Source organism: Periophthalmus magnuspinnatus, chromosome 3, assembly GCF_009829125.3.
Source record: "Periophthalmus magnuspinnatus isolate fPerMag1 chromosome 3, fPerMag1.2.pri, whole genome shotgun sequence".
Taxonomy (NCBI): Eukaryota; Metazoa; Chordata; class Actinopteri; order Gobiiformes; family Gobiidae; genus Periophthalmus; species Periophthalmus magnuspinnatus.
The window spans coordinates 14,845,215-14,869,960 of NC_047128.1; the positions used below are offsets into that span (position 1 = coordinate 14,845,215).

The window sequence follows — 24,746 nt, forward strand, 5'->3', positions numbered from 1 at the left end:
CCCCCGTTGTCATGATGAAAGATGAGACAGCGCCAGGTAAAGTCCGATAGTTTGGATTTGAGGGAGGTAGTGTAAAAGCAAAAGTCAGAAGAACAAGTGAAAATAATAGTACACTTTGTAAGTTCTAAGTCTGGACCTTGGTGTGGACTTTCAGCTGTGTGGTTTTGTTCCTTAAAGGGGGTATTTTACTTGACACATCACATATTCCGCAAATACGCCGCATTAACATGTTTAATCAGTTTCACTTTCCATTTTGACACTCTAAGTCCTCCCTTCCTTTGCTCGCCACGCTAAGTCACTCCCCCTTCAGAGTGACATGACAACACAATCAGCGTGCAACCCAATAATGAAACTAATGTGCATCAGAGCTTTGTATAGACTCGCACTGCTAACCGTAAAGAGGGCTCGAATAGGGCCTGGGAGAGATCGCTAGATTGCTGAAACATGCGTGGGTGACATAAAACCTCTTCAGGAATGATTTTGATGAGGGAACAATGTTAAAACATGTTAGAAAGGTCCAAGAAGTGATATAGATATGAGTCTGAGTCTGAGTGTACAGTTTGTCATGTGTCTGTCTCCTCTTCAGACTCTATCAGGCCTCTGAATGAACCACAGCTGTGACAGAGTGAATACTTCAGACCAAACACTCCACACAAGACTAGAGAAAGAAGGAGAAGAGAGAGGGAGAGAGACCAAACACACCACTCATATTCAGGACGAGAGAAAGAAGAAGACTAGAGAGGGAGAGGAGAGAGTTCAAACAGACCGCTCATATACAGGACCAGAGAAAGAAGGAGAGGAAGAGAGTAAGGGAGAAGAGAGAGAGGGGAAGGAGAGACCAAGCACACCACTCATACACAGGACGAGAGAAAGAGGGAGAGAGAGACATCCAGAGTGCAGAGGGAGAGAAAGAAAGAGAGAAGAGGAGATCACAGGAGAGGGGGAGACACACCCCTCATATACAGGACTAGAGAAAAAGGGAGAGGAGGAGGAGAGAGGGAGAAGAGAGACCAAGCACACCACTCACATACAGGACCAGAGAAAGAGAGAGCGAAGAGAGATACATCCAGAGGAGAGAAGGAGAGAAAGTGAGGGAGAGGAGAGGGAGAGGAGAGACGCAAAACACACTGCTTATATACAGGGCCAGGTAAAGAGGGAGAGGAAAGAGATACATCCAGAGCAGAGGAGGAGAGAAAGAGAGGGAGAGAAGTGGAGGGAGAGAGGCACATCCAGAGGAGAGGGGGAGAAGAAGAAGAGACACACATCTGGAGGAGAGGGAGAGGAAATGGAGTGAGAGGAGGAGAGGGAGAAAGAGACCAAAATAGACTCTTTAAATAGAGGACCAGAGAAGAAGAGGAGAGAAAGAAGAGAGGAGGAGAAAGAGAGGGGCTAGAGGAGGAGAAAGAGAGGTAGAGGAGGAGAGAGATGCATCTAAAGGAGAGGAAGAGAGGGAGGGGGAGGAGGGAGACCACATCCAGAGGAGAGAAGAGAGAGAAAGAAACCCAACAGACTGTTGAAATACGAGAGAAGGAGGGAAGAAGACAGAGACACATCCAGAGCAGAGGAGAAGAGAAGGGGAGGAGAGGAGGAGAGAGAAACCCAAAGGACCAGTCATGTAACAGGCCCTGAGAAATAGTAAAAGAGGTGAGAAGGAGAGGAAGAGCAGGAGAGAGATCCAACAGACTGTTTAAATATGAGATCAGAGAAGGAAGGAGAGGAGAGAGACACATCCAGAAGAGAGGAGGAGAGAAAGAGGAAGGGGGAGAAAGAGAGGGGGAGGAGGAGAGAGACATATCCGGAGCAGAGGAGGAGGGAAGAGGGAGAAAGAGACCCAACAGACCGTTCAGAAGGAAGAGTGCTTTTTGAACTGGAAGACCTGGAAGTTTAATTTTCACTCTGCTTGTTCATACTGATGCTGTGTCCTTGGGCAAGACACTTCCAACATCCAGCTCCCCTGTGTGAAGGAGTGAGCCTTACTGTACCATAGTCGCACCAAGTTGGTGTCTCTGTGGGTCGGACTTCAATAAGGAGGAACGTGATTGGCCGGTTTGAGCCAGTGGATACTTTTTCCTGAGACAGAAATCCTGGGCCCACACATAAGTCTGGCTCTGTCATCGCTGTGTTATATTTGCACAATTAAACTCCACACACGATTATTATTGACCCATTTACTCAAACACGCGTGAGTGTGGGGGCGGTCAGGCTGTGTGACCAGTCAGCTATCATAATACTGTCTAAATATAGAACTGAGGTCAGAGGAGGAGCAGAGGAAGAAGAGGAGGGGGTCAGAGGAGCAGAGGATACAGAGGAGAGGGTCAGAGGAGCAGAGGAAGAAGAGGAGAGGGTCAGAGGAGTAGAGGATACAGAGGAGCGGGTCAGAGGATGCAGAGGAGAGGGTCAGAGGAGTAGAGGATGCAGAGGGAGAGGGTCATAGGAGCAGAGGAAGAAGAGGAGAGGGTCAGAGGAGCAGAGGAAGGAGAGGAGGGGGTCAGAGGAGCAGAGGATACAGAGGATAGGGTCAGATGGAGTGGAGGATGCAGAGGAGAGGGTCAGAGGAGAAAAGAATCCAGAAGAGACGGTCAGATGGTGCAGAAGAGAGGGTCACAGGAGCAGAGGAGAGTGTCAGAGGAGCAGAGGATGAAGAGGAGAAGGTCAGAGGAGCAGAGGACAGGGTCAGAGGAGCAGGTCAGAGAAGCAGAGGATGCAGAAGATGGGGTCAGAGGACCAGAGGAGGCAAAGGAGAGGGTCAGAGGTGCAGAGGAGAGAGAGTCAGAGGAGCAGAGGAGAGGGTCAGAGGTGCAGAGGAGAGAGTCAGAGGAGCAGAAGATGCACAGGAGAGGGTCAGAAGTGCAGAGGAGAGGATCAGAAGTGCAGAGGAGAGGGTCAGAGGAGTAGAGGATGCAGAGGAGAGGGTCAAAGGGACAGAGGATGCAGAAGAGGAGGTCAGAGGATGCAGAGCAGAGGGTCAGAGGTGCAGAGGAGAGAGAGTCAGAGAAGCAGAGGAGAGGGTCAGAGGTGCAGAGGAGAGAGTCAGAGGAGTAGAGGATGCAGAGGAGAGAAGCAGAGGAGCAGCAGAGTGGGTCAGAGGATGCAGAGGAGAGGGTCAGATGGAGCAGAGGATGAAGAGAAGAAGGTTAGATGGCGCGGAGGATGAGGAGCAGAGAAGGTGGTCTGAGGAGAAGAGGAGAGGGTTAAAATATCTGTAGAAAGTAAACCATTTTCTCAGTGCAGCGCTGATGTGGAACTGTCCGTGGTGCTGATCAAACCTCTCTGTTTAAAGCAAAGAGACTCTAGTTCAACCTGAGCTGGAGACAGGTCAGAACTCTATGGTGGGATTTGCTGTGTAACTGTCAGACTGTAGATGTGCTTATAGTTAATATCTCTGTAATTACTAGGTCTATCCACATGAAACAAAAAAAAGTTCTCTGTCAAATGATTTTTAACAACAGCTTCAGAAAGTGGTGCCATTATTCAACCCCAAAGACGTGATTGTTGTCAGTTAAAAGGACTTTAAGCCATGAGATTAATATGACAAGTTTGTAGAGACAATCCCAAACAAATAATAAGAAGGTTCAACATTTGTGGATCTGACGTTTGGAAAATTATTTAAAAACAGTGAATCTCCGTAGAGTTAGATCAGCTCCTGCGATCCCAGTCCGCATTTCCATACTCCTGTGCGTTTGGCCCGGAATTCTGCTGCAGCTCGGTGCTTCCCTGCGTCGCCGTGACAACCTCCATCCCCCCGTTTCTAGGCGACAGTTGCCTTGGAGACGGGATATGGCAGTGATGCTGATGCTGCGCCCTCCTGCTGTCCCTATGTCTCTGTAGTGATGTTTTTTTTTTTTTACTTCATTCATCATTTAATCCTGTTTTTTTTTTTTTAGCTGTTTTTGTCAATGAACTGCTCTCACCGTGTAAAATAGTCGGGAATGATTTGGGAAAAATATCCAGTTGTGATTAGGTTTGCGATTTATGTTTTAATAATAGGATTCTGTTCAAAGTTCACATTTTAAACTAGTGTCGTCACGGTAATAAAACTTGATTTCGATACTAAGGAATAGGCTCAATACTCAATACCGATTCTGATACTATTTGTGATTAATCCTGCAGCTCTATCTTAAAATACAGTCCTGAGAATACAAATGTTTTAAAATGAGAAAGAGACTGCTTCCTCCTGGTTCACTGCGTGTCGTTAGGTTTAAATAAATGATGAGGTTATGTTAAGCCTGGATCATGAGAGCACAAACTCAAGAGTGTGTTAAGATGGAAGGTTTTAGGTCACGCATTTATTTATTACACATTAGAAAAATGTAGTTTTAAAGTTTTTAAATAATGTTTTCAGGTGAAGGGCTGCAGCGTCCCATATTTAATTTAGAAGGACATTTTTAAGTAGTTTTCCTAATACTATTACTACTACGACTACTACTACTGCTCCTGCTACTGTTACTACTGTTACTACTACTACTACTGCTGCTACTAGTACTACTTCTGCTAGTACTACTATTGCTACTACTGCTGCTGCCACTGCTGCTTCTACTACTACTACTACTACTACTTCTACTGCAACAACCAGTAATGTCTCTAGTAATGCCACTGGAGATACTACTACTTCTGGTACTACTGCCACCATACTACAATTACTACTACTACTTCATCCGCTGTATATGCAGTAGCAGTAGTAGTGTTTTTCATGTTTTCTGGACCATGTTGATGTGGCCTCTGTAATCAGATTATGGCGTGATAATCTGATTTCACAGTTACACAGTTTGATGTTCAACAGGAGCAGGCACAGAACAGGATTTTTATGAATGAGACGCACCGTCTACTGCACAGAGACAACGGTTTAGAGTATTTAAACCAGGACTAAACCAAGACTAAACCAGGACTAAACCAGGACTAAACCAGGACTAAACCAGGACTAAACCAGGACTAAACCAGGACAAACTGTGAACGACTTTTAGCGTATCTACTTGCTCATTCTGAATCAGGCTTTCAGTAAATGACTAAATATATGTAAAAGCTGCTTACTCTATGTGTCAGATGCCCTCCCTTGCTGTCACATACTCCCCCTGTGTGTCAGATGCCCTCCCTGTATATCAGATACTCTCTCCCTCGCTCATCCCTCACTCCCCCTCCCCCACCTGTCATCCCTCCGTCTCCCTCCGCTCTCTTTCTCTGTCAGTGTGTCTATTTGTACTAAACCTCTCTTTATCGACTTCTCCATTGATGTCTCTTAAGCGTGCTGTTGTTTTGTCGATAAACGTGTAACTGATCGGCCATATTTTTGCACCTCCGCGGCTAATCGACGAGCTAACTGCCTGTGTGAATGGATTTGTGTCTCAGCCCTGTGCTCACACGGGACACTGCTCTTTACCTGTCATCACATTTCACATTGCGGTTTCTTATCTGAGCTGCTACCAATTGTTTTTACTGAATTCTGAATTACTGCTAAATTAACTTTTTTCCACTCTGTAACTCTGTTTTTATGTGATGAAATGTTCCACAGTGGGACTTTAACCCCGTTCTAATGTGATGAAATAAATAAATAAATAAACAGAAAATCTGAACATTAAACTAATCAAAGAATCCCATGCATTTCAGGGCATATTAGTAGAGGTCTAAACTACAGGGATAACATTTTTACATAGAGTAAGATCCCAAGGAGGCACAGGGAGGGCATCTGACACACAGGGAGGGCATCTGACACACAGAGGACAGGATATGGCTCTTTGAGTCCTATCTCTTTAAGAGTTTGTAAGTGGATCTCCAAAGATTATGTAACAGAACATGTCCAGGATTACATAAGGACTCTGAGGGAACCTAGGGTCAAGTTAAACCAGAACTAAACCAGGACTAAACCAGGACTAAACCAGAGCTAAGCCAGGACTAGACAAGGACTAAACCAGGACTAAACTAGGATTAGATCAGGACTAAACCAGAACTAAATCATGCTAAACCAGGTCTAAACCAGGACTAAATCAGGTCTCAACCAGGTCTAAACCAGGACTAAACTAGGTCTAAACCAGGTCTCAACCAGGTCTAAACCAGGTCTCAACCAGGTCTAAACCAGGACTAAACTAGGTCTAAACCACAGCTAAACCAAGTCTAAACCAGGCCTAAACCAGATCTCAACCAAGTCTAAACCAGGACTAAAATAGGTCTAAACCAGGACTAAACCAGGACTAAACCAGGTCTAAACCAGGACTAAACCAGGTCTAAACCAGGTCTAAACCAGGACTAAACCAGGACTAAACCAGGACTAAACCAGATCCAAACCACGGCTAAACCAGGTCTAAACCAGGCCTAGACCAGGTCTAAACCAGGACTAAACCATAACTAATCTAGGACTAAACCAGGACTAAACCAGGACTAAACCAGGTCTAAACCAGGACTAAACCAGATCCAAACCACGGCTAAACCAGGTCTAAACCAGGCCTAGACCAGGTCTAAACCAGGACTAAACCATAACTAATCTAGGACTAAACCAGGACTAAACCAGGACTAAACCAGGTCTAAACCAGGACTAAACCAGATCCAAACCATGGCTAAACCAGGTCTAAACCAGGCCAAGACCAGGTCTAAACCAGGACTAAACCATAACTAAACTAGGACTAAACCTGGACTAAACCAGGACTAAACCAGGACTAAACCAGGTCTAAACCAGGACTAAACCAGATCCAAACCACGGCTAAACGAGGTCTAAACCAGGACTAAACCAGGTCCTGTCATGATACTGACTACATCAACTTATCATTTAATATATGAAACTCGGCTCAATGTTTATCTAATGGACATTTTCTTTCCAACAGTGGAGAGTTTAGTTATTTTAGATGTAATACGATCAGATTTGAGCTGTAGAGGGTTACATAAGTGCATTTTATGGCTAATTAATGGTTCATTCTGTTAATTATTTGTTGGCGCTTGTGTCTTTTAATGATAATATTTTAAAAAAAGGTTCACTGGGATTGTCCTGTTTTACTGTTTTTGTAACACAGATAAAGGAGTTTCAGTTTTATTGTTTATCGTAATATTTCTCTAGCAATATATCACACTGCAAAATGTGTTATTGTGACAAGCCTACCAGGACTAAACCAGGACTAAACCAGGACTAAACCAGGACTAAACCAGGACTAAACCAGGACTAAACCAGGACTAAACCAGGTCCTGTTTAATGGTTGTATGTTCTTGTCTTGTGTGTTCCAGGTGAACCAGGAGAACGTGGTGAAGGTGGGGCACAGGCAGGTGGTGAACATGATCCGACAGGGAGGAAACAGACTGCTCATCAAAGTGGTGACGGTCAGCAGGAATCTGGACCCGGACGATACGGCCAGGAAGAAAGGTACTCTTCTGCACCATCTGCCCGTCCTCTGCACCATCTCTCCATCTTCTGCGCCATCTCTCCATCCTCTGCACCTCCTCGTCTGTACCATCTGCCCGTCCTCTGCATCATCTGCCCATCCTCTGCATCATCTGCCCATCCTCTGCATCATCTGTCTATCCTCTGACCATCTCTCCGTCCTCTGCACCTCCTCGTCTGTACCATCTGCCCATCCTCTGCATCATCTGTCTATCCTCTGCACCATCTCTCCATCCTCTGCACCTCCTCGTCTGCACCATCGGTTTATCCTTTCCACCTCCTCCTCTGCACCAGCTGCCCATTCTCTGCACCTCTTCCTCTGCACCATCTGCCCATCCTCTGCATCATCTGTCTATCCTCTGCACCATCTCTCCATCCTCTGCACCTCCTCGTCTGTACCATCTGCCCATGCTCTGCATCATATGTCTATCCTCTGCACCATCTCTCCATCCTCTGCACCTCCTCGTCTGTACCATCTGCCCATCCTCTGCATCATCTGTCTATCCTCTGCACCATCTGTCTATCCTCTGCACCATCTGTCCATCCTCTGCACCTCCTCGTCTGCACCATCTGTTTATCCTTTGCACCTCCTCCTCTGCACCAGCTGCCCATTCTCTGCACCTCTTCCTCTGGACCATCTGTCCTTCCTCTGCAACATCTGTCCATCCTCTGCCCCTCCTCCTCTGCACCATCTGTCCATCCTCTGCATCCCTCCTCTGCACCATCTGTCCATCCTCTGCACCTCTTCCTCTGCATCGTCTGTCCATCCTCTGAACCCCCTCCTCTGCACCATCTGTCCATCCTGTGCACCTCCACCTCTGCAACATCTGTCCATCCTCTGCACCATCTGTCCATCCTCTGCCCCTCCTCCTCTGCACCATCTGTCCATCCTCTGCACCTCCTCCTCTGCACCATCTGTCCATCCTCTGCTCCTCCTCCTCTGTACCATCTGTCCATCCTCTGCCCCTCCTCCTCTGCACCATCTGTCCATCCTCTGCTCCTCCTCTGCACCATCTGTCCATCCTCTGCCCCTCCTCCTCTGCACCATCTGTCCATCCTCTGCTCCTCCTCCTCTGCACCATCTGTCCATCCTCTGCCCCTCCTCCTCTGCACCATCTGTCCATCCTCTGCCCCGTCTCCTCTGCACCATCTGTCCATCCTCTGCCCCTCCTCCTCTGCACCATCTGTCCATATTCTGCCCCTCCTCCTCTGAACCATCTGTCCATCCTCTGCCCCTCCTTCTCTGCACCATCTGTCCATCTTCTGCCCCTCCTCCTCTGCACCATCTGTCCATCCTCTGCACCCCCTCCTCTGCACCATCTGTCCATCCTGTGCACCTCCTCCTCTGCACCACACACACACGTTGCTCATCAGAGTGGTGACTGTATGACAAACACATGGCCTCCAAACTGTGCCTGTACTGGAGGCACTGCCCAACGGCGCAACAACAGAATGAGGCTTGGACTGAACCATCAACTCCATGAAGTATTGTGAACAGACTAATTCACATAATACTTGTTGTAAATATAAATTATAGTTTTACACCAATAAAGAAGCAATTTGTGAAGATAAGTTGAGAATTACTTTGAAAATTACAGGGTGTAGAGTTCTACTTAGTCTAGTCCCACACTGATGACATCACAATGGGAGAATTCTGTCCAAAACTTCAACACAATTTAAACAGGAAACACATTTTACTGATACTTTAAACATGATAAATCATTCAGCTCTATCCAGCACATTTACCTAATCATGTTCAAACTCACTTCTCTCTGTTTCAGCTCCTCCTCCCCCGAAGAGAGCCCCGACCACCGCTCTGTCCATGAGGTCCAAGTCCATGACCTCTGAACTCGAAGAACTCGGTGAGGACATATTACAAAAATTATACAGAGCTCAAGATGAAATGTTAAGAAAATAACTGTTACCATGGAAATCCATAGTCCATAGAGATTCATTAGCCAAAACAATGTAAAAGAGGGGATATTCTACTAAATTGATTTATGGCACTTTCTACCATGTTGTAACATTGTTCCCACATCAGAAACAGCCTGAAGAGGTTTTAGATGTCATCCATGCATGTTTGAGTAATGTAACAATCTGTCCTGGACCAAATTGGAACCCTCCTTATGGTTAGCAGTGCGAGCCTGTCCAAGGCTCCGCCCACAAGCCTATGTCACACAGGACAATTCTCCATAAATATACAAAAGCAGGATATAAAACTGTACACAGCAACTTGACAAACCTGATGTGATATTAAGTCGTTTCATTAGCTGGGTGCACACAGATTGTGTTGTGATAGTGGGAATGACACAAGGAGCAAAGGGAGGGAGGACTCAGAGCATCAAAAATGTGTTAGCAGTTAATACCCCATTGTAGCTGACATTTTTCTAATAGTAGTAGTAGCGAGTAGTTACAGTAGTAACAGCAATAGCGGTAGTAGTAGTAGTATTAGTAACACTGGTAGTTGTAGTAGAATTATTCCTTAAAATCTCCTTTACTTAGCTCATTTATCCTAATCCCTTCTCTTTTTCCTCTCCTTCTCTTCCTTCCCTTTTTCCTATTTCTCCTTATCTTCCCTCCTCTCCTTTCTCCTCCACTCCTCTCTCTTCTCCTTTCTTTTCTCCTCCTCTCTCCTCTCCAATCTCCTTCTTTCTCCTGTCTTCTTTTCTCCTCTCCTCTCCTCTCCTTTCTCCTCCACTCTCCTCTCTTCTTCTCTTTTTTCTCCTCCACTTTCCTCTCTTCTCCTCTCCTTTCTCCTCCACTTTCCTCTCTTCTCCTCTCCTTTCTCCTCCACTATCCTCTCTTTTCCTCTCCTTCCTCCTCCTCTCTCTTCTCCTCCTTTCTCCTCCACTCCTCTCTTCTTCTCTTTTTTCTCCTCCACTTTCCTCTCTTCTCCTCTCCTTTCTCCTCCACTCTCCTCTCTTTTCCTCTCTCTTCTCCTTTCTCCTCCACTCTCCTCTCTTCTTCTCTTTTTTCTCCTCCACTTTCCTCTCTTCTCCTCTCCTTTCTCCTCCTCTCTCCTTTGCATTTCTCCTCCTCTCTCTCCGTTTCTTTTGCATAGTGGACAAAGGTAAGATTGCCTGTAAACCCTGTCATCTTGTTTGTCCCTCCGTGGCCCCCGTACGCTGATGTGACACTGACTGGATCAACGCTTCTGCCTGATTTAGCGCCACATTAGCACCTAGCATTTTAGCCTTTAGCTGCTAACGTCTGGCTCCTGGGCTGACCAATGAGAGATGCTAGCTTCTTTTGGCTTGATGCATGAACAGCACCTTGGGTTTGCATCCATTAACTTTAGCATTTCCATTTTATACATTCACTTTTATTTATCTGTTTGTCTTATTGTTATTTTTTTAATATTTATAATTTTATGTTTTGCAAAATTAAAAAATGTACTAAAGCCTCTATCAGCTACTTGACATACAAGTTTAACCCTGCAATAATAATTTAGTTTATTTTTGGCTTAATTCTGGTTTAGTCCTGGTTTAGACCTGGTTTAGTCCTGGTTTAGTTCTGATTTACTCCTGGCTTATTTCTGGTTTAGACCTGTTTTAGACCTGGTTTAGTTCTGGTTTGGTCCTGGCTTGGTTCTGGTTTAGACCTGGTTTAGTCCTGGTTTAGTCCTGGTTTAGTCCTGGTTTAGTCCTGGTTTAGTCCTGGTTTAGACCTGGTTTAGTCCTGGTTTAGACCTGGTTTAGTCCTAGTTTAGACCTGGTTTAGTTCTGGTTTAGTCCTGGTTTAGTCCTGGTTTAGACCTGGTTTAGTCCTGGTTTAGACCTGGTTTAGTTCTGGTTTAGACCTGGTTTAGTTCTGGTTTAGACCTGGTTTAGACCTGGTTTAGACCTGGTTTAGAGCTGGTTTAGTCCTAGTTTAGACCTGGATTAGTTCTGGTTCAGTCCTGGTGTAAGAACATGTCGACCTTTTGAACTCGTGTCAAAACTCAGATAATCTTTTGTGACAGAAAAATGCACTCAGCAAATCTGACCAATCACAGAAAAAGAGAGGGAGAGAAAGAGGGAGGGAAAGAAGAGGAGGAGAAAAGGAGAGGAGAGAAAAGAGACAGGACGGAGAGAGAGAGGAGACAGGAAAAACAGCAACCACAGAAAGAGAGGGAGGGAGGAAGGGAGGAGAGAGAAGAAAAACACTGCAATCTGACAGATCACACACAGAGGATGGGAGTGAAGGAGAGAAGAAAAGGGAAGAAGAGATAGAGGGAGAGTGAGAAAGAAAGAGAGGAGAAGAAAAGAGAGGAGCAATGAGCAGAGGAGAGAGAAGATCCTGAAGGAGGCTGTGCAGAAAACATGTTCATGCTTTCAACTCTCCATTACATTACATTATTTCATATTATAGTAAAGTACTTTCAGTCCTGTTTCTGTCCTAGTACAGTCCGGGTTTAGTCCTGGTTTAGTCCTGGTTTAATCCTGGTTTAGTCCTGGTTTAGTCCTGGTTTAATCCTGGTTTAGTCCTGGTTTAGTCCTGGTTTTCAGTCCTGGTTTAGTCCTGGTTTAGTCCTGGTTTAGTCCTGGTTTTCAGTCCTGGTTTAGTCCTGGTTTAGTCCTGGTTTAGTCCTGGTTTAGTCCTGGTTTTCAGTCCTAGTTTAGTCCGGAATTAGCCCAATATAGTTCTGGTTCAGTCCTGGGATAGACATGATGTAGTCCTAGTTTAGTCCTGGTTCACTTTTGTCCTGGGTTGGTCCTGGTTCAGTCTCAGCTTAGCCCTGGTTTAGGCCTAGTTTAGTCCTGGTTCAGTTCTGTTTTAATTTTGGTTTATTTCTGGTTTAATCCTAGTTTAATCCTGGTTTAATCCTGGTTTAATCCTGGTTTAGTCCTGGTTTAGTCCTGTTTTTATGTTTAAATGGTCCAAATTTTGCTTTCTGTCACTGAAGCCACTCTGAGGAAAAAGAAAGGGGGTAAGTTCTACAGACTATGCTGCTCCTCTCACCTTTAAAATATTAAAATCATAATTAAAATCATAAAAATCACAGAATTCACCCTTCTGAATGTGACTCCTGTTGTGATGTGTGAGTCCTGCATGGTCTGGAGCATGTGCAGAGCGTCTGAGTGTTTGCCTTAAACAGACTCCGAGCTGCATTTAGCCTGAGGAGAACGAGCCTGTGATTTGAATGTGTTTTGCAGTTTTGAAATGGTTAGGGTGCAGTTTAATTTCCTATTGATACTCTGCAGTTTATGTTATTAACATCCCTGGGGGTGTAATGCTATCTGTAGGCACTACTCTGTCTGAGACTTATTAGACTTTAATCTCAGCTTTATTTCAACACAATCTGACCAGAAAGAACTGACTTGGTTGGAACTACAACAGGTGAGCTGCACTGTGCTCCGAAATAAGTCCCTCTCAGTCAACATTACAGTCACATGGCTGTGTAATCCTCAGTCGTCCAGGTCTGAGTCGTAGTAAAAGCCAAAGTTAAATCTGTCAGCCGGACAAAAGGTTGTAGGAGTGAAGACGTTTAGCTGCTCATCCAAGTCACTCCTTCAGTTCTGGTCAGGTTGCTGGTGAAACTGAAACTGTAAACAGCTTTTGTTTAATGGCTCTACTGCTCGCTCTATTGTTCCCAGTTTCAGTGTAGTTAACTCCTCCCTTCGGATAGATATAAGGCAGTGTCCAACCAACGTTTTGTCCAGTTGACAGATTTAACTTTGGCTTTTATTACAGTCACATGATAGCTAGCATTACTCAACAGTTTTTCAGCTAGTCACTCTCACCTTTTTGTTGAAAATCAAACACCTAAACAGGACCATGAACGCTCAGATTGATCACAGCCTCCTGAAAATGTGCAGTTTAAATCCCATTTTCTTTCTTGGGTTTTCAGATTATCCTAAAACTTGTTTTTTGTGTTTGCTAATGTGTACATTAATAGATAATACATCGGTTTTATATAGCATTTTTCATGGTGACAAAAAAATGTGTTACCATGGTAACTGCTGAACAGTCCACCACAGAGACAGATGTAAAACACCTCCAGCGTGATGTCACTGCTAAGTATCATTTATAGTATGCTTGATGAACTGTTGAAGCTTGTGCAATGCAATTAAATAAAGTTGATTTCTTTTTCATACAGTTTTTCTAGACCAAAATCAAACAAGACAATTATGGGACTCAGTGACCCTAACCTTGCAGTACAGACCTGCACCAAATCCCGAGCTCTGATTGGTCGCTCATGCATCTATGCTTCCTGTGTCTGAGGCTGATTTGAGCCATGTTTCTGTTTGTTTTTGTGACCTGCTGTCTGCTGCAGTATCAGGAGACACTGCAGCACCGGACTTCCTCAAACTTTATACAGACTATTTTAAAAAGAAAAAAGAAAGAATTTAAAGAGGGGGTATTATGCAAAATGTCTTTTTACCATGTTACAGCATTGTTCCCTCGTCAAAAACATGCCTGAGGAGGTTTTAGGTGTAATCCATACATGTTTGAGTACATGTTTCGATCTCTCTCTTTGAACCCTCCTCATGGTTAGCAGTGTTTGTCTGTACCAGGCTCCGCCCACAAGCCTACGTCACCCATGCTTCAGCACAACAAAACAAAACAATACACTACAACTTCACAAACCTGATGTAATGTGCAGCAGTGTCATTACTTATAAAACATGTTAATACATTGTTTTGGGCAAATATGGCATTTTCAAAACAATAAAAGGAAACAGGGTGATCTAAATATGTTATGTGTTCATAGTTAATATACCATAGAAGTAAAATACCCCCTCTTTAAAATGTGCTGCCCTCTTAGTCATTGTAGTGCTGTTTGACCTCTAAATTGGCAGAGACACAGAGACATGAGTCCAAAGTTGTGTCTCCTGAAGTGTCTTGACTCTTTGCATCTTGGTGTCCATCTTGTGTCTACGTCCACTCTGAGGAAAAGGGGCATCTCCATAAGCTGATCTGACCCGAATACAGGGACATGTTTGATACTTTTGACCAGATCAGTCTAGTTGTATTAAAAGTCAGAAGATATTGTTGATATTAGTGTGTCTAAACTATAGGGATGGTCCCATACCGGAATTTTTCAGATTGTAGAATGATGTCATACTCTCAGATGGGGTTAAGAGTAAGATTTCCCTATTGATTACATTTTACTTTGCCATAAAATATCCAAAATCACAAATGTTTAACCTGATCATTTCTATTATTGACCACTAGACTTGATTTGAATTATTACTATAACAACAGAAGACCATTGCTTTAAGTGATGATGTCACTTCTGGGTCCACCTAGAAACTTTCACAGCAGATTTCTAGCTTTGTTTTTATTCCTTATTCATCAAACAAGAGATAATTATCTTTCAAAAGAGAATGTTTAACCACAAACTGTATCAGCTTGTGCTTAGCTTCATACCTCGACCTCCTTCGTACCCTTTCTGTCTCAGTTATAACCATAGATCCATGCTTATTAGCTTTAAACTACTGCAATCTCTTTTTAAGGTGAGATTTGCTGTTGCTCAAAAAGAGGACACTGTAAACATGTTCATTGTTCTCAGCACTCTTCACAATACCAAATATATAATACCAAATACTTCAAATCAAGAAGGAATCCTTACTCCTGAAATCCATGAATATCACCCATAACAACATTGGAACCGATATATCGCCCATCTGTAGTCTAAACTCACTTTTTACAATGGACTGTAAATGTGATGAACTGGTCTCAGAGCATTAATCACATCAGCCAGGTCAAAGTCACTCAAACCTGAGTCAGACCCTGAATTCTGGTGGTGAAGCTTGTGGAGATCTTCCTTTTTACTTTTGTGTACTGTTTGTTTATGTTGTTTTTGGTGATTCTCTCCCCCTCTCCTCTTGTTTCACCCCCTCCCTCACCCTCCTCTCACCCCTCCTCATCTCTCTCTCTCTCTCCTCTCCCTGGTCTCTGTCCGTTTGAGGGTAGATCCGCAGAAGAGGAGGATAATTTTCCAAGTCACTCTAAGTAACTGACTCCAGCGAGCTTACCTCAGCATGTAGCGTCTTTTACAGTGTGGCTACAGCACTCATTAGCATACATTAGCATGTAGCCTCTTTTACAATGTGGCTATAACACTCATTAGCACTTTAGCGTATATCCCATGGATCTATAATAACAACTGGATAAAACATTCCCCCTCTGTCCCCGTGCAAGATCGGCTCATGGTCCAGGTACTGCAGGTCCCTGGAGCTTGGGCACAGAAAGTATTCTCCCATAGAGCACAGTACATTTCTTGTGAATTCAAACTACCTGGTCAGCTGACAGGGCATCCACAGCTTTCACAGAGGTCGGGTTTTGTAGGGATTCTTCTCTATTTTCACAACATGAACTTGTCAAATTTTAAATCTTCAAAGCACCTAAAAATTAGCATTTGCAAGATTTAGCCTTGCCCCGCTCAGATCCTGTGTCAGCTCATGGATCTATAAAGTAACTGGTGAGGGTATTGCTAGTTTAGAGCTGTCACGAGTTAGATTAGTGGCCACTCATTGGTACTACAACGAAAAAATCTCCCATACCCAGAAAGGATTTTACTTGTAGAGCACAATGTCATCACAAACTGCTCGTGTTCAGCTGACAGGGACTGACAGGGAACCTACTTTCACAAAGGTCAAATTTTGTGGTGATTTTTACCTATTTTTAGATCATAAAATTTTCTCAGCTTAAAATCCGTCTGTTGTTTAAAAAAATTCTTTTTAATCGTTAGCTTCGGCTACGCTCTATGTCCGCTCTAGCTAAGCTCAAGCGTTAATTGGTTAGAACAGTCACGTGGTACGACATGAAAAAGCCTGTGAGCGATGTCAAATGAGCCCAACTGTCGTAAAGGAGCCACAGGTTTAGAACATGGCTCAGAAGCTTTCAGAAGCACAAACATTAGCATTTATATTTGTAATTTATTTATTATTCCCTTGCCTCCTTTGCGGCCAGTGAGCAGAGGCCTCTGAAAACAATACAACACCAACTTGGGTTCACCTTCCAGATTTTATTATACTTCCATGTTGGAGCCATAGAGGACTCCCGTTCAAATTAGCTCTAAAGGGATTAATAACTGCATTAACATCAAACATCAAAGAGATACAGTCTGCCAAGTCTGCCGCTTAAAATGTGTATGTCTTAAGTCGTCGCAATTTTGGGTCAAGTTTGTGGAGATGCAAGCCCACACACAGTAAAGTCTGATTTTTTTCTGTGCAATAAAAATATCCTATTCTTTGGCTGAAAAGTGCCATACTGTGGCTTTAAATAATTGAAAAAGTCATGTTTATGTTCATGAAAATCAACACAGCTTTCATTATTGGAAACTATCTTTTTTTTTTTTTTTTTTTTTTTTTGAAAAGAAAGAGATGGATCAGTGACGTCCAGCCCGACCAGAACCACAGGCTCATTACAGCTCTACTCTATTATCTCACGTTAGCATGTGTATGGCTAACCACTCTGCCGCTCTGAGCCCACTGCTAACCACTCTGCCGCTCAGGGCCTTAGAGACTTGCTCCCATTCGTAGTGTTACATAAGCCACTCGGGATAATGGAGCAGAGAAGGACAGGTTTAAAGACGTGGAAGTGTGAGGAGCAGAGCGGCATAATGTTTGGGCTCATTCATAAATTATACCATGGATTCCATTAAATGTAAATAAGCTTTAAAAGAATTACACATTTTATGCCATTTTTTCTGCGCCCAGTGCAACTGAAAATCAAAATAATAACAGTTCAAAATGTTTTAAGCTTTACTACTATTACTAGTAGTAGTAGCAGTAGTAGTAGTAGCAGTAGTTGAAATGATATATGTACTACAGTGGCAGTCTTGGCAGATGCATTCATTGCTTATTACATTTCTGGAGGTTCAGATTCTGGACAGACTTGGATGATGCAGACTGCTGTTTGAAAACATTACAAAAATACAAAATTTGGAGAAGAAAAAATAAATATGTGTGTGTGTGTGTGTGTGTGTGTATATATGTATGTATATATATATATACAGTATATATATACAGTATATATGTACAGTATATATATATGATTTTTTGGCATGGCTTTAGGCTGCACACCTCTCACCCTCATCAAATTAACATAAAGAACAGCTGTGAATGTTCAGATTCAACACTGCAAAAATAGACTGTATATGAGTTAAATAACCACAACTCAGAATAATCATCATTTTTAAGTCATTTTTACTTTAAATTTTATTACATAGGCATAGATTATTTGAACAGTTCCAGATAAGCTGGTCAGATCTGTGGAAAGGCAATCCTGCACACAGTAAGAATCTAAAATATTTAAGGTATTATCAAGATAGATAGACACGTTTAATATCATACAGTCCAAGCATCAGCTCACATCTCAACTGACGGCGGACTCTCCACCAGTTAAGTTACATATATAAATATACTGTTGCTTTAATGCTGTATGTATCAAGGTTTAAAGAGTTAGTAAATATAAGGTAAAGTAAAATAAATACTGTAAAATTAATATAGTGAATTCTTGTCATTTTAACGCATACACAGGCCTTTTATGCAGTGCACGTCCCTCTTGCGTAGTTTAAATATATTGCAATGTTTTGTGTTTCAGATAAAGTGGAGGAGATGACACATGCTCAGAAGACATCTCCACTCGACACAAAGATCGCCACCATCAAGCCCCGCCCCACCAGCCGTTGCCTGGTAACCGCCGCCGACATGAACGTGAGTCCTTAGAATTTATTGCAATCACATATCAAATCACAAATCGACTTTGATTTATGATCGAGTTTAAAAGGGGGGTATTCTATTAAATGGACTTGTGGAGTTTTCTACCATGTTATTACATTGTTCCCTCATCAAAAACATGCCTGAAGAGGTTTTAGATGTCATTCATGCATGTTTGAGTAGCAAACCTCCTGTGCCGTATTCGAACCCTCCTTACGGTTAGGAGTACAAGCCTGGAGAAGGCTCCACCCACAGGCCTACGTCACACATGCTCCTACATGGCCATTTTCTATAAATGCAGAAAAGCAGGATAGAAAAATGTACACGACAACTAGAACAGGGAGCAAAGGGAGGAGGGACTTAGGGCCAGAAAAACAAAAGTGAAACTTATTAAACATGTTACTATGTTGTTTTTTGGCAAATATAGCATTTTCAAAACTTGGAATGGGCCGATATGGCCTTTTGAGCCGATGCCGATATCCCAAATTTTCCCTGTTATTGTGGCCAACCGATATTTCGCTTTTAAAATCCATCTCAAGGCTCACAAATGTATTGTAACAAAATGTATATATCTGGAATATGAAATCATTTGTTAAATGTTTGTGTCGCATACAGCCACATAACACTCTTATATTTCCATTTTGACTCTTCTGTCTGTTCAAAAAGGGCACATAGAGAATAGGAAAATGCAAAAAATATCAGCATTGACCTACATATAGAACCGATATATCGCCCATCCCTATACAAAACTATAAAAGGTGATGCTCTAAATATGTTATGGGTTAATAGTTAATACCCCATAGAAGTGTAATACCCCTCTTTATCTGCTAACCCTGTAGTTTAGACCTCTACATACATGTTCTGAAACGTCCCTGTGTGTCAGATGCCCTCCCTGTATCTCCATGGAGTCTTATTCTGTGTAAAAGCTGCAAACCCTGTAGTTTGGTTTAAACCTCTACAAACATGTTCTGAAATGCATGGACTAAATCTTAAAGTAAATGTTTTGTTTTTATGCTGTTCTTCTTTCTCGTCTACAGTCTTTGTACCACGATCGACAGGGTGTTGCAGTGGTGCCTCCTACTGTCCCGGGGGCGTTTCTGGGGCTGCCTGAGAAAAGCACCATGAAGAAGCAGAAGTCCACTGGTGAGAAAATACAATAAAGATGTTTGTGTGGAGCCTGAACACCTAGTCACAGAGACAAGCTTTATCTGAATCCTTTTGAGTTCATTTAGTTTGAGAAGAGGCAATTTTAGTGAGGCAAGTTGGGCAAAACTGTTACTAAACCTGGAAATAAACTTACTTGACTAGCCAGAATCACACACTTTGATAAAACTTTGCAAAATCCATATCCTGCCTCCCCTAAGGTTGTCAAAAGTATTGAAAATCAGACTAATTGATACTAAAGCTAGTACTGAAACTATCGAGCAGGTATCGATACTTAAAAAGATCCATTCACAAGACAGAAATGATACTTGAATAGCTTTAAAATGATCTTGAGCTGTATCAGAACAAGTATAAGACACATAGACTAGTATACACTCATGGACCACTATTCCTTAATATGGGAATTGAGTGTGAAATCTTTTGTGTCGTGACAACAGATTCTAGAGGACGTGATTGACAGGTGGATTAACCAATCAGAGAGCTGCATGGTCCACTTGGGTAAAAACAAATATGACAGGTTACATGTAGAAAAAGGGGAAAAATAACCCAGAGGACTGAGAAACAGCAAGAATTTTTGCAGAACCAGGTGAAACAAGCGATATATATGTCTGCGTAACTGCTGCTGTCAGGCTCGTCATTCTAAATATTTTATATCAATCCGCTCTGCATGATCCTGGGGTTTTTATTTCACTATTTTGTCCCTCAATTAACCATCCCAAGTTAGGATGGAGGTTTGTCACACTCTATGGTTCGATTTCAGACTCTACAAACAGAATGTACAAAGGACTGGCTACTTAGGTGAGAAATAAACCAGGACTGAACAAAAAATATTTAAAACAAGATTAATATTCGAAAGTCATGTCATTTTAAATCCTGTAGACATTATTTTTGCTGAGCGTGTGCTATGTTTAAGTCTGTGATCAGGGCTGACCAAAAGGGACAGAAAAGTCAATTATTAAAAGCACAGTGTCAGCTGCAGTGGAAGAGGTTATAATGTGAGCTGTCCACCAGTGCGCTGAGAAATGAAATGTAACACACGCAAATGTCCAGACCCACGTGTACAGGTGAAGTGTCCCCATTCACACACATGTACAGGTGAAGTGTCCCCATTCACACACATGTACAGGTGAAATGAAGTCATATCTTTTAAATGGATCAAGTTGAAAAAAAATGCTTAAACTCCCTCTAGTTCTGACCCCATTTCTGTCTTTGTTCTTGTTTTTAGAGGACGAAAAGCAGGGATTTCTGACGCCGCCATTGCTAAAGTTTTCTCGAAGTTTATCCATGCCCGACACTTCCGAAGACATCCCTCCTCCTCCGGCCATCTCTCCTCCATCTCCCCCTGGCTTCAACTCTGGACCGGGAGCGAAAAACTACGTCACAACACGACCTACTTTCACCCAAAACTCGCCAAACGCTGTCACCACCATCAACAGAGACGTTGGAACGTTACGGAGAGGCTATTACAGGCAAAGCTCAGAACAATTTGAAAGTACAAGGACAAGAAGTAGAGCACCCGTTCCTGAAAATCCGTACTCCGAAGTTGGGAATAAGACACTTTACGTTCCCGCAAAACCCGCACGAAGAAAGGGAATGCTGGTTAAGCAATCCAACGTTGAAGATAGCCCGGAAAAAACCTGTCACATACCTGCAAATCCGTCAGGTGCCGTTTCCATGCCAACGACCCCAGTGGAGCGGACATGTTCGTCAATACCGATCCCGACCATAATAATCAAAGAGCCCTCGACGAGCAGCAGTGGTAAGAGCAGTCAGGGTAGCAGCATGGAAATCGAACCGACAACCCCAGAGCATCCGCCACTGATGGCTAACGTATCAGGCAGTGGCGGGTTGCGACCGGATGACCCGTCTCTGAGTAACCCGTTCGCAGCAGCTATAGCAGGCGCGGTGAGAGACAGAGAGAAGAGGCTAGAAGCAAAGAAGAATTCGATCGCGTTCCAGTCGATAGATATGGGCGATGATGAGTTTAGTAGTCCCGCCCCTACGCCACGCCTACGCCAGTCTAAATCTATAGACGAGGGTATGTTTAGCAGCGATGAGAGGCTGAGACGGATACTGGCACCTCCCACAACGCAGCTCGGGAAACCGGTAGGAGGAGGGAGCGGGAATATGACGGATTTTAACACGCCAGAGCCGACGGTGGTCAGAGAGCCGCTGAACACGAGGACGGGACAGTGCCCGAACTTTGACAGTCCTGCAAGTCTGCCCTCCGCTGTACCCAAAAGCCATTACCGCGCCAATGGAACCTACCTCCACCCAGTCACCGGCAAACCCCTCGACCCCAACTCGCCCTTAGCTTTGGCGTTAGCAGCGAGGGACAGAGCGATGAAGGAGCAGCAGAACCAAACTCAGGTGCAAACGCCGAAACATGAAGTCCAGTCGCTGCCTCCAATTCAGGCGAGCCACAAAACGGACCTAAACCAACCGCTGTTCATCGACACCAAACTTCGATCCGGGATAGAGACGAGCTTCGCGGAAATCTCCTCTACCACGATGGGAAGAGGGAGGGGCGGGCTGAGGAGACAGATGACGGAGCAAAAATACGAGTCGGATTCGGTGAGAGAGGAGAGGCAGCACCAAGCTGTGGAGGAGAGGAAAAGTGCTCCACCGGACGTTACAGAGCAATCCAAGTCCACAGGTGGGAATGTCATGATATGAAATTGTAGTGCTTTGTGTTATTGTGAGAAAATAAGTTAAAGCTACCATCCATAAGTTTATTTGAGGCCAAAGTTGGCACTATCAGACATTTATAACATCTGGCACTATCAGACATTTATAACATCTGGCACTATCAGACATTTATAACATCTGGTGGTGATATGTGCGAATACAACAGAGGCGGGTCGGCAAATCTAACTACAAATGGTAGCTTTGATGATTATTGACACCATGACCAAGCAACAGTGAAATCCTCATTTTTCTTTCATTTTCATGATCTAATATGTTACAGTCTATGACCTGTTTTTTTTAAATCAAACAGTCTCAATGATAAAGTCAAGTTGAAGTAGCAAAAACAGACAGATAAGACAATAGTTGTACTACTTTTTACGCCTTACGATTAGTTTTGTAGTTTGAATAATCCAGATTTTTGATTAACCTAATATTCTTGTCACCCCGTAGGTTTGCTAATGGTGCACACAATGGATGCAAGTAAAGTTAGCGCTCAAGACGCAGATGATAGCAACAAGCCTTCGGAGTTGAAAGACCCAAACCAACCAGAGTCTCAGAACTCTTTAGCGCCTTTGTCCCACCCTCCTTCACGCAGACGCAGTATTCCTCTCGGAGAATCTTTGGAAGAACCCGTAAAACTCCCATTCAGAATCCCGCCTCCTCCACTAGCATCCGTGGATATTGATGAGGAGTTTGAGTTTTCCGAACCGCTCCCGCCTCCTCTCGAGTTTGCTAACAGCATAGACATCCCTGATGATCAAGCTAGTGCGTACGCGGAAATGCTACAACAGCAGAGACGAAACGGAGGACCGCCTTTACCGCCCTACCACCACCACGCCCCGCCCTCCGTTGCTGAGCACCACAAACGGATGGCCAATAGCGTGGCTCCATCGTATCCACCGCACCCGCCCCCGCAGCCTGATCCGGAATCCATCATCGGGGATTCGGGAATTGAGGAGGTGGATAGCCGGAGCAGTGGGGATCCTCAGCACATGGAAAGCACCAGTAACGTGTCCAGTATTTCCACACTGTCATCAGAGGGAGGATTCTGCGACAGCGCATTGGAAAATTTATACGCGGCAGCAGACGGTCACGCGTTTTTGGCCGATCGACCGCCCGTTCCGCCCAAACCGAAAGGAAAACCTGTGATCAATCGGACTTCGCTGTACCACGACGCTCTGATAGAAGAACCTCCAGAGGCGTACGGGGCGTCGCAGCCGGGTGCACCCCAGAATCAGAGCTCGGTTTCGGGGACAGAGGCTCCGCGGACGCCCACCCAAAGGAGTTCCAAACTGTGGGGAGAGCCGGAGCTGCGTAGTCCCCCCTCCTCCACAGAAACAAAGAGCTCAGTTATGACAGAGCTAAGCACGATTCTGCACAACATGAATCGACCCAACAAACCTGCAGATGCGCTGGACTCACCACCAGGGGGCAGGGCAGCCTTTGGGACCAGGTAAGATCAATCACGCTTATATGCAGCATGGAGTTAAAAAGTAGAAATCTGTGTTTGGGTTTAAAGGGCTAAACCACATCTCAAATAGAGCTGTGAAACTGGGCAGTACCTGGAGGAGTAAAGGGGAGAGTGAGAGGGGACGAGAGGCGGGGTGTGGTGGTATAATGAACAGTGTGACTGGTTTAGTTGAACTTTAAGATGAAGAGGTTTTGTTTTGAAGTTGAACAGGATAATTTATCTTCACATTGGACAGAGTTCAAGGATGAGAGAAAAAGAATTGTGTGTGTGTTAAAAAAGTGTGTTATTGTCGCTTTGGTGATACTTGTGAATTGTACCAGACAAACCGGAAGTGAAGCTGCTTGAGGACTAGGGATGGGACGATATTAAAGTTTAGACTCACAATTATTGTGATCAAAATAATCGTGATTAACGATATTATCACAATAATTATTAAACCAAGGCAGTATAATGTCCTCATATGTGGACACCAGGACGTTGTACAGAAAAAATTGTATTGTGGCTTAGACAACCCAAAATGTGTTGTTCACATATGTGGACGCCAGGTCCTAGGAGGTTTTAGGTATTCAGATGAATACATGGTTGTCGTAAAACCATGCGCCACTGCTAGCAAGCAGTGCAAAACGCTGTTAAGCTAGCGCTAACCTAGCGATAGCAAAGTTGACGCAAACCCAGATTCAAACACAGATACAAATCCAAACTAACACAAACTACATTCAATTGTTTATTTCACATGGTGTGTTACGTGGATATTTTCAGCTCAAGTTTGTCAAACGATGCAGGATGGTTGCTGGTGTTTGTCCTCGGAGCTGTATCTTTTCTTTGGCAGCCTCTGCAGATTGATGGCTCGTCTTTTTGGTCTTGTTTTGCAAATCCATAATAATTCCACACATCAGACTTCGCATTCTTGAGTGGAGCATATAAACGTGGGTCGTCACTGGGATTCAGATCCACTGCCTGACCAGAGCCATGACGGTGACTGACAGTGATAAAGAACCATCCCCAATTCAGAATAGGCACAAAAGCTAATAAGTTTCATTGCTATGATAGAGGGCCCCCTTGTGGCCAAACACCACAAACTAACATCTAAACATTATATTGAAACTGGAAACATGAGGCAGTCTGGTGCCGAAAAGGCGATTATAAACATGTGCGATGATCACGATTATTAAAAAATGCCATGAACGATTAATTGCGGAGCTTCTTTATCGTGACTAAAGATATTATCATACATCATCTCACCCTTGTTTAGGAAATCCAGGTAGAACATATTTACAGATGGAACAGTGTTTTCATTAAAAACACAAAATGTACATGTTCGTTATGTGTAAGTAATTCCTCATCTGCCAGCTAATAGTTATTCATTTACTGAAATAGTTGACAACTATTTCAATAATTGATTTGTTGTGATGAATTTA

The 24,746-nt window shown here is 43.7% G+C and overlaps 1 protein-coding gene across 1 annotated transcript in view; it reads left to right on the forward strand.

Moving 5' to 3' along the window:
- The window catches only part of shank2b (SH3 and multiple ankyrin repeat domains 2b), a 130,745-nt gene that overhangs the window by 92,058 nt on the left and 13,941 nt on the right, over positions 1-24,746 (forward strand). The window contains exons 18-26 of the mRNA XM_055229816.1: positions 7,204-7,339; positions 9,139-9,219; positions 10,419-10,427; positions 12,243-12,266; positions 15,256-15,294; positions 17,890-18,002; positions 19,043-19,148; positions 20,395-21,825; positions 22,308-23,310. Coding sequence (XP_055085791.1) covers positions 7,204-7,339; positions 9,139-9,219; positions 10,419-10,427; positions 12,243-12,266; positions 15,256-15,294; positions 17,890-18,002; positions 19,043-19,148; positions 20,395-21,825; positions 22,308-23,310 — 2,942 coding nt within the window. The remainder of the gene's footprint in view (positions 1-7,203; positions 7,340-9,138; positions 9,220-10,418; positions 10,428-12,242; positions 12,267-15,255; positions 15,295-17,889; positions 18,003-19,042; positions 19,149-20,394; positions 21,826-22,307; positions 23,311-24,746) is intronic.